This window comes from Callorhinchus milii, unplaced genomic scaffold, assembly GCF_018977255.1.
Source record: "Callorhinchus milii isolate IMCB2004 unplaced genomic scaffold, IMCB_Cmil_1.0 Scaffold1, whole genome shotgun sequence".
Classification (NCBI taxonomy): Eukaryota; Metazoa; Chordata; class Chondrichthyes; order Chimaeriformes; family Callorhinchidae; genus Callorhinchus; species Callorhinchus milii.
Window position 1 is genome coordinate 74,135,811 of NW_024704742.1, and position 10,336 is coordinate 74,146,146.

Genomic DNA, 10,336 nt, shown 5'->3' on the forward strand with positions numbered 1-10,336 from the left:
TCCTCCGCTCAGCCGGCTCTGTCCTGCTCCACATCCCCCGACCCACCCGCCCCACCATGGGTGGGAGAGCCTTCAGCCACTCTGCCCCCAACCTCTGGAACCCCATCCCACAGTCACTGGACAGGGTGATTTATCCACCTTGAGCACCGACAACCTTGTTAGTACTTCCTCTCGGTTTAGTCTGATCTTATCCACATTCTCTCCCCTCTCCTCTGATGCTGTGGTATTATCTGCCTCCTCCCCCTGTTCCTTTGTGAATCAGATGCCCTCATGGTCTTATGTAGTGTGTGTTGTGTGTCTTGTCATTCACTGTGCAAATGAACACACCCCAAGGGACCCCTGAGTGATTGTGACGTCACTCGTAACGACATCCATCACGTAGTGCGTGGGCGGGGCCGCTGACTCTGCCGCTGCGGCGCGCGCAGCCCCGGCCGGAAGCGGCCGTTAGGTGGTGCGTGCGCATGCGCGAGCTATCCCGACTGTCCGGAAGTGGACGTGGCAGACATGTCTCCCGCGGGCGGCCTGCTGTTGCTCCTGGCGTTGGCTGAGGCCTGGGACGGTTCAGGTGCGTGATGCCCCTCAGCTCGGATCACAGCTGACCCGTTACTGTCATCTTACTGCACATCACACAGGCGGGGCAGCAGCACCTGCCCTCAGCTCCTCACCAGGGCAATTAACACGGGTTTGTAGCCCAAACCCACCAAACAATAGCCCCAAAGTAGCCCCAATGTATTGTGCCGCCCCCTATGGGGAGGCAGAGTGGCTGATTTAGGTCAGAGCTTTTGAAACTAAGAAAATGTCTTCAAAAGCAGAAAAAAACACTTGCAGATTTACATAAGGAAATTAAAAATTAGGCATCCACTCCAAGCTGTTTTTTCATGCCCAGTGACAACAAAACCCTTGAACCTACCCAATCTGACCACATTGCTCCTATTCCCTACTCTGTCCTCTGTTATATTCTCCCTCGTTTATGTTTCGTTTCCTCCCTCTTAAATACGTAGGTTTTTTTTTTGCATTTACCACAGCTTCCGTAGTGAGCTTCAGGTCGTCATCAACCTCAATATCCTACACTTACCCTGCGTTTAAAAATAGCCTGCATTTTTGGTTTCACATCCATTTTTTATAATTTACAGATTTTATTGTCTCTCTTGACCAGAAAAATTGTAAAACATAAAGTCTCCATTGCTTGTAACACAATGATTGTGTGCCAGCCTGGCTCAGTTGATAGCACTCTCACTTCTCAGTCAAATGGTTGTGGGTTCAAGGCCCAGGTTGTGGCTTTCAATTCGCAAATTGACACTCTGGTGCAGTGCTGGTGGTGCACTGCATTGTTGGAGTTGCCATCCAAATGAGATGTTAAACTGAGGTCCCGCCTGCCTGTTCAGGTTAGATGTTAAAGATCCTGTGGCACTGTTTTAAAAGAAGGGAGGTTTTCCTGGCTGGCTCAGTTAGTAGCACTCTTGTCTATGAGCCAGAAGGTTGTGGATTCAAGCTCCATGTTGGAGCTTTCAACTCGCATAGTCTTGGCTGATCACTCCAATGCTAGGAAGCACTGTGTTGTTGGAGATGCCACCTTTCAGATAAGATGTTAAACCAACGTAGACAATCCTTCAGATAAGGAAAAAGTAAATATGATGTGGAAGGTTATCCAAAACAAGAAGTATGTTGGAGTACTGCTAGAGTGGTCTAGAAAGCTTCTGGCAGCTTGTCCAGCTAGGATCACCCTACCCATTAGGGTTTTTAGCTGAATAGGGACCTGAGTTTGTGTGGAAGCCAAACTGATTTGTATTTTTGCAGTTGCATTTTGTACACCCTCCCTCGTAGCTGAAGTAGCTTACAACAACTTGCATTTATACAGCGCCCATCATTGAGGGTAGTGTCCCAGAGCACTTAACATGTACTTGACATGTCATGATCTAATACAGAATAAAAGCAAGTATTACATTTTTCTTTTTTTCATTTCCAGACAGGATTCTTCTTCGAGAGATCCAGGCTCTGACACTATACAATGGGCGTTACACCAATGGCCGTCGTACCAAATCTGTACCCCAGCTGAAATGTGTTGGTGGCACTGCTGGATGTGGCACCTTTATTCCGGAAGTGGTACAGTGCTACAACAAAGGTTGGGATGGTTATGATGTGCAGGTAATGTGATGCTTTGGTGTGAAATTGGATTTTGAGTATTTTGATTGTCTGGGCAGTAACAAATTAATAAACCAGGATTGTATTTTACCCATTAGCTACTCACAAGATCTGCAGTGAATAATCTGCCTTCATGTTAATAAATGTTATTGCCTGAGGATATTTTTTTAAATAATTAATTGGATACTGCTACTGGATATTTCATAGACTTGGGCACATACAGGACCAATAGAAGCCTTTGTGGTGGTTATAGCCAGTTGTAAAGTTGAAAATTGCCAAATTCTTTAATTTCCTAATTTCCTAACAATTCCTTTTATCAATGGTCTTTCCAGCTATTTAAGTATTGGCCTGACTCAGTTGGTAGCACTCTTGTCTGTGAGTCAGAATGTTGTGGGTTCAAGCTCCACGTTGGGGTTTCAACTCACACCTAGGCTGATCATTGCAATGCTGTCAATCCACTTTACAGTATATCCAATGAAGTCCTTTGAGACGTCTCAACGAAATGATCAGGCGCTACAAGATATCAAATGCGAGGAATATTATTATTGAATCTGGGTATTTTTTGGTCTATGAGCTACACAGCTACACTGTTTGATGCATTTACACCATCTTTGCTCAACTTTAAGAGGGAAGAGGCTTTAATAACATTGTCCTTGTGATAATGGTTACTCATTGATTTGTCTGGCAATGGTATGACCTTTGTACGATATATAGAATATGATAATAATAGAAATCCTTGATATAGCGCCTTATCACGTATTTGAGACCTCTGAACGCACTTCACAGAATGCTGTAAAGTTAATTGACTGTATATTTTGTGGGCGAAACGTGGCAACCAATTACGCACAGCAATGGCTGACAAACATGGATTGAGACTAAATTTTTTTTTGAAAGGGATTATTAACCCCGGAAAAGCAATCCGCCAATTGACTAATACCCAGCTTCCTACTTATTGCTGGATGAACAAGGTGTGTGGAATAAGGAAACTTGCCTAATGTTCACCCTGCCTAGAAATCGAACCCAAATTCTCTTGCTTGCGAGATGAGCGCTCTATGATGTCCGCTTATCCCGTGTATACCATTATAACTATTTTTCAACTTTAGTTCCATTGCTTGTTTTTGGTATTTAAATATATATCTAGTAAGTGCCATCAAGCACGTTCATAGGCGTGATTCAAGCTATAAAATGTGAACTGGAGTATTATTTAATTTTAACAAATAAAGATACTATTTGATGCAAAAAAATTTTTTTAGCATGCTTTATGGATATGATTTTTTTTTAGCATGCTTTATGTATATGATCCCGAGGCTCTGGAATTCCCTTCCTCACTCCTTTCGCTTCGCTACCTTTCTTCCTATTTTCATGTCCCTGCTGAAGAACTTTCTTTTCAACCACGTCTTTGGTCAATTTCCCACTCTCCCCCTGGCTCGGCCCCGGGATCCGTTACTGTGAAGCGCTCTGAGACGCCGTCTGGTGTGTAGGGCGCTGTATAAATCCTTGTTGTTCATTTATGTACTATAAAATGTATGTTTTTTATCTTATACAGTGGGAATGTAAAACTGATATGGACCACGCTTATCGATTTGGAACAATCATGGTTACGTGTGAAGGCTACAACTATCCAGAAGATCCGTATGTTTTGCAGGGATCCTGTGGTCTGGAATATATGATAGAGCTTACTGAGGAAGGCTATCGGAAAAGGAAAAGTAACACTGGATTCTATTCTGGATCACCCAACTATCAAACTTCCTATTCCTCTGATTCAAGTAATGTGGTGGTGGTACTGATACTGCTGGGTGTTGCTTATTTACTTTACAAAGTCTTTTTGAGTCACCAGCAGCTGAGGAACCAGGCAGCCTCAGATGGAAGTGGCTTTTCTGGTCCTTATGGACCAGGTCCCCATGGTCCAGGTCCCCATGGTCCATATCCCACTGCTCCTCCTCCCCCACCTGGCTTTAAACCGGACTTCACAGGTAAATTCATCTTTTTCCCCTCGTTATTTCAGTTATATTGCATAGAATTTCATGGAACTTATAATGCCAAAAAGACCATTCAACTCTGCCAATGTTTACAATCCACTTGAACCTCCATCCATCCTAATTCCACTTCCCTAGGTTTTCTCTATTCCCTTCTGTCTCACGTATGTATCAAATTTCCTCTTACATGAAGTAATGGTTTCTGTTTTAACCAAAGTTTGCCAGAGAGTTCCACATTCTCTGCCTGATAAGAACTTCCTCCTAAATTCATTTTTAGATATGTTAGTGATTATCTGATCACACGGTTAAGAATTGTCAAAATGATTCACAGGATTTTACTATGAAATGCAGTGAATGTGTATTTGTAGGTGAACTTATATTTACCTTCTCAAACCCTTTCATAATCTTAAACTGGTGCCCCATACGAAAGAAAATGATATGATTGACTTTCTGGTCATCAAGTTGCCACTGATATCACTTCCTGTACATACAGAGTGCATACTAACTAAAGGTTGGACCCTGTTATAGTGCTGGTCTGTCATCAGCAGGGCTCTGGAACACTGCAGACCTGTCTGGCTCAGGAACCACAACAACAACTTATATAATGCCCTTCATGTGGGCAGCAACTCAGAAAGGGACCGAACTACTGAGACTGCCACAGAGGATTGACATTGCCAAATGTTGCTACCTATAGTCCAAGGCTCTTCCTTTATATCCACAAACATGGCTAGTCAGCAGGTACCTTGTGTACCAGAGTTATTTACAGACCCGCATTATATGGAAGCTATAACAGGTAAAAGGTATAACTGCTTTAAATATGATATAATACCAGTGCCTATAAATTTCATAAATTATCATGATTTGCTCTTCCATTGTAATTTCTAAGCTTAAAATGTTAATCCTTTAGGTTTTTGAGTTTTTTTGCTTATTGTCCTGCTTCTCGATTAAGAGTGATTAGTAATCCACAAAGGGATAATGTTTTTGTTCTGCCACATGAATGAATTGGTGGGTCAAATTGTTCGGTTTCATAAATAATTACATAACAGCTCTCCAGGTAGTATTGCATGAAATTTCTGGTCTGGTGCCCATTTCTCATTCAACACTGAGTATCTGTAAATGGGAAAGTTTTTTTTAACACATCTTGAATTATTATAACAAAGTTAGATGTCTATCTTGGCTCACCTATTGATCAGTAATAAACACTATTTGTTCACTATCTTGCATAGGTTATCGCTATATATCTAACTAATACATACATGTGCTTTGTTTCAGGTGACGAACAAGAAGGTTTTAGAGGTGGTCCCCATCAAGGGAATAACTATGGACCTCGGAATGCTGGCAATAGTTCAGGCCCGGGGTTTTGGTCTGGAATGGGTGCAGGAGGTCTGCTTGGATATCTGATGGGAAGCAGGAGGTATGCCATTTATAATCTTATAGCTTCTGCCATTATCTTTGTTTGACTGTTTTTAAATTCATCTTAAATTCATCTCCTTAAAAATGTTATTATGCAAGTGAGCTTCAACAATCTTGCCTGATTCACAACTAACTTCTACCTGCCCTTTAGAATCTTATCAAAAATATTTCCAGGATTGCTGTTTATATCAAGTACAATAAAACTTGTACAAGTCTTATCTTCATAAATCAGATAATCGCCTAAGTTGCCTAATATCTGCACCCGAGTCCCATCAAAACCACATAGCTTTATTTTCTCTGGTCATATTTATCATCTACTAATTCTTAATGTTGCTCCCATTACTCCCGCGCTCACGAGCTGCATTGAATCGCGGGAAATGACTTCCTGACCTGCCAGTGCATATGTGCACTTAACGGCTGCAGTGACAAAGTACCTCATATGAACTTAATGACTACATTGAATTACGCATGTGTAGTGCAGAGTATTGATTAAATCAGATTTTATACGGTTTAAACAGTTTGCTTGCAACTTGGAATTCTCGTAAGTCATATTAAATGTTATGGTCCCAACTGATACGACTTATGTAAGTTTTACTGTATATCACTGAAAGGCACAGATGCTGGACAGTGTACAGCATTGCTCAAAACTGAAGTGGGCAGTGTCTGATATGGCTGGGATTCCTAACTTTTACATGAGCCAACTTGATAAGACCTTGGCACCGTGTACAACCCAGTCATCTGCTGAGAGCTTGTTCCTCCCATAACAATCTTTATACTGCGTATTGTCTACCCCGCAGGATCAAGAGTTTCAGGTCTATACTTTTCTGAAAATTTACAAGTTGGTGCATTCACATCTACTTGGATGCACACTGCACCTCACTGAACCAATGTGGAATTTTGGTGATTTATTCAATTCTCATTTTTTTTACTTTAAACCCCACATCCACACTTTGTTCTGTGAAGCTTTTACCCAGCTCGGCAATATTGCCCCTTGGGCCGCTGAGATCCTTATCCATGCTTCTGTTATTTAAGTAATAATAATAGTCCTTGCACTTGATATAGTGCTTTTTACATCTTCTAAAGCGTTTCACAGAATATCCTGTAAAATGAATTAACTGTATGTTTGTGGGCAAAACACGACAGCCAATTGCGCACAGCAGTGTCCCACAAACAGTCGTTGATTGGAATGACCAAATTATTATTGTTTTTTTCTGAGGAATTATTATCCGTGGAAAAGTGATTCACCAATCGACTAACAACCGGGTTCCTACTTACTGCTGGGTAAACAAAGGTGTGTGGAGTAAGGAAACTTGCCCAACATTTCGCTCTGCTGAGAATAGAACCCAAGTCTCTTGCTTGCGAGGCGAGTGCTCTAACCACTGGGCTATAGGACTCCAGCCTTAAGCAACTCTGCTCACTGGTTTACTCAACTTTTTCTCCACAAGCTGCAGATCATTCAGAACTGCAGCTCATGTCCTCTCTTGCTCCAGACTCCCAAGAGCGTATCACCCCCACCCGGCTTCACTGGATCCTTATCCCCCAGAGGATCAAGTTCAACATCCTTGACTTTTAAAGCCGTCCATGGTTGCCCACCCTACCTCTGTGACCCAACTTTGTTCCTTCCTCTCGGCTCCCACATTCCCTGTCCCTCCATCGGGAGTTGGGCCGTCTGCCCATGTCCCTTCACCTCGCTTCTTCCCTCCCTCCTTCAAGACCTGTTTCAAAACCTTCCTCTTCAGCCTCCAGTCATCTTCGCACTCGCACCTACCCCCCCTCCAACCCGGGGTCGAGATGCAAACCATCAACTGTCTCGCACCTTTGGACATTCCATTGACACAAAATGCAATTATTGTTTTTTCTCTGCAGGTCACAGCCAAGCCCTTCTTACCCATACAGCTGGGGACATCAATCACACCCCCCACCACACAGGAATATGAGTGGCATAAATTCTCCTGGTACTTCAGGAACCAGGACAGCTTCAGGTAAATTTCCCCACAGATGTAAAACATTTATGTATCACTTTATGTTTGTTGTTCTGAGGAAGCTAGTGATATTGTCATGTATGCAGTCAAAATAAATGATCCCAAGAACTTCTGGGATTTGAAAATGCGGATATTGAATATAAATTTAGGAAAGTCCTATTCATATTATATAGGTCTTTGGTTGGGCTGAATTGGAATATTATGTTCAGCTTTGATATTTGATTGAATAAACAGGGGTATGATAACCAGGGTTACAATAAGCAATATTATGCTATTATGCTTAAGTATAGTACATTACTGTGGTGACAATATCAAAGTTTGCAAGCAGCAGACAAGGATTCTCTAGGTTTGAGAACGCAGATGATAGTGGGTGTTTAATCTCTTGCAACTGTTCTTGTATTGTTGACGTTTGTTCTTCTTCTGATGGTACTCGAATCTATGAACTTTGGGTGAGAGTTCTTCCCTCTTTTGGATGAGTGAACAATGCAGGCTCACTCACCCCTCACAAACTCAGGTGTAACTCATCTATATTTTATATCTTTGTTATCTACTACAGACCGATCAGTGCACAGCAGCACCCACCTGATTGTTTTAGTCAGGTCAGTCTTGACTGATCAAACAACAGCTACATACTCCAGCAATGAATTCATGACGCAACAGACTACAGCTGCAATAACAAATTCCACTTCTTTCGTAGCCGATTTAACTCTTCATAATACAATACTCGCCATATTGACATCTTCTAATACCATTTTATCTAGTGTTATACCAACTACCCTGTGACACCAGTTATTTTTAGATAGTTCTGCATTTCAGCTCAATTTAACTTCCAACAGCATTTTATAATCAAGATTGTATGTCTGCAAGTTATCTCAACACCTGTTAAGTATAAACACTATGCCAACATTTGTATAAGTCACTTCTGATCCTGGCAATACTTCTGATTTCAACAGTACTTATGATCCCAACATATATATAATATATATTTTATATATATATATACATAACATCTGAACCTTATATATATAGATCTATATAAAAACTATTAATTTACTGAATTTAGCTTAAAATGAAGTCTTCTGAAGGATGTTGAAATTCATTTTTTTCCTTTTTAATAGGATTTGGTGGTACACAAAGAAGATGAAATGGATACTTCAAGACCTAAAAAGAACATACATGTCCAATTCTTGATATGCTATTGGGTTATTTTGATTGTGATTATGTCCAACCCAAGTATACACTCTGTATGATGTTGTGGACTGGTTTCTGAAACATTGAATCATTTCATTGTGGTGTTTTGTTTGTAAGCTGATATCTACTGTAGTCAAAACCTCTTAACTGATTCCTTATCAATGAAGCTAAGCTACAACTGATGGGGAAATATAATAGATGGGTGTGAAAGCATAATGAGCCAAGGCAGCTATTGCCCTAATTAGTTAGGAGCAGTTCTGTTACAATTTATTGTATACAATTTTATTGGACAAAGAAATTATAAAGTACTCTTATTTTAAGTATAAATTTCTTCCCTTAATATTTTGTCGTTTTAAAAAAATCTTTATTCTTTTGCCATTTATAGTGTAGGTTTTCACAAGTTGTTAAACTGCATTTTAAGTCCAATGTCAGTTGGAGCAAGTGAACCAATAGGATTGGAGGGTTTGCTGGGTCTTTCTATTACTATATTTTGCCTTTTGCTGCTGTTTTTCTATATTGATTGGGAGGCATCTGAGCCTACACAATTCATTATTGTCTGAGGACTAATGCTTCAAAACTGCCCAATGAGCATTGAATATCATTCTGCATTTAATGAAGTTGCTTGCTAATATTCTTGAGCATTGTGTAGTCCAGTGGTGACCAACCTATGTGGCCCACAAGGTTGTCAGGAAACAGCCCAGAACATTCACATTAGTCTAGGTAAGTCTATGTTTCATCGGTAGTGTGTTTTCATCTTTTTCTTGATTGAATATTTCTTGATTTATGGCATAAATCAAGAAATATTTAATCAAAAAAATGTATTTTGTTGGCCGACCATAAAGGTGTAGTCTACCTTCCCTTTCTGTCTTTTCCAGGCAATTGTAAATACTCGTGTAATCTTTACTGGAGTATTTAGTAGTGACCAGTCCTATTGTGGATACGGAAGCAGTGCAGTTAATAGATCAAAGAAAATACAAATCGACATCAATACAACAAAAACAACTTCAATCAGAAATTATAATAGCACTCTAGTAGCATACTGTGCCAGTTCCTTCTCTACCAGATTGAAAGAATGAAGACCCTACCAGGTTGGTTATCTGTCTGAGCATTGTGTGGCAGCAGAAAAAGCCGACTTAAAACAGGAGGGCTGTACTTTGTGTAAGTACTGTGAAATGTTGGTTTAGCTATGCCCTTGTTCTGAATTAAAATTTTAATTCTCTACTACAACAAATATGACTGGAAAATATTTATTTTGCTTTGCCTGCAAGGTTTTAAAAGATGTTACTGTAGTTTTGCCACTGGCCAGTAACAAGTGAAGAATGTCCCCTGACCCAACTGTACAGCGCCTTGGGACATCCTCCCAACGTGAAAGGCGCTCTATGAATGGAATCATCTTCTTCTTATTATCCCGTTTTCATTCATAACATGTTGAGTAGAATCATTTGAAAACCCCCTTTTTTCCCTAAGTTTTTAAAAGTAGAAATAATCCTTGCATTTGATATAGTGTCTTATCACGTTATATCATTGAGATGTCTCAAAGTGCTTCACGATATTGTTGATTGACTTGTGTATTTTTGTGGGTGAAAGACGGCAGCCAGTTTGCACACATTATCCCACAAACATCCATGGAGT

General features: G+C 40.6%; 1 protein-coding gene across 1 annotated transcript; it reads left to right on the top strand.

Annotated features, from left to right (window-relative positions):
- The first annotated feature begins 451 nt into the window (after positions 1–451).
- Positions 452–9,935, top strand: saraf (store-operated calcium entry-associated regulatory factor). Its single transcript, XM_007891899.2, has 6 exons — positions 452–565; positions 1,967–2,145; positions 3,689–4,115; positions 5,391–5,532; positions 7,398–7,513; positions 8,632–9,935. The coding sequence occupies exons 1-6, from the start codon at positions 505–507 to the stop codon at positions 8,655–8,657; spliced, it is 951 nt and encodes a 316-aa protein (XP_007890090.1). The 5' UTR covers positions 452–504; the 3' UTR covers positions 8,658–9,935.
- The last annotated feature ends 401 nt before the right edge of the window (positions 9,936–10,336 follow it).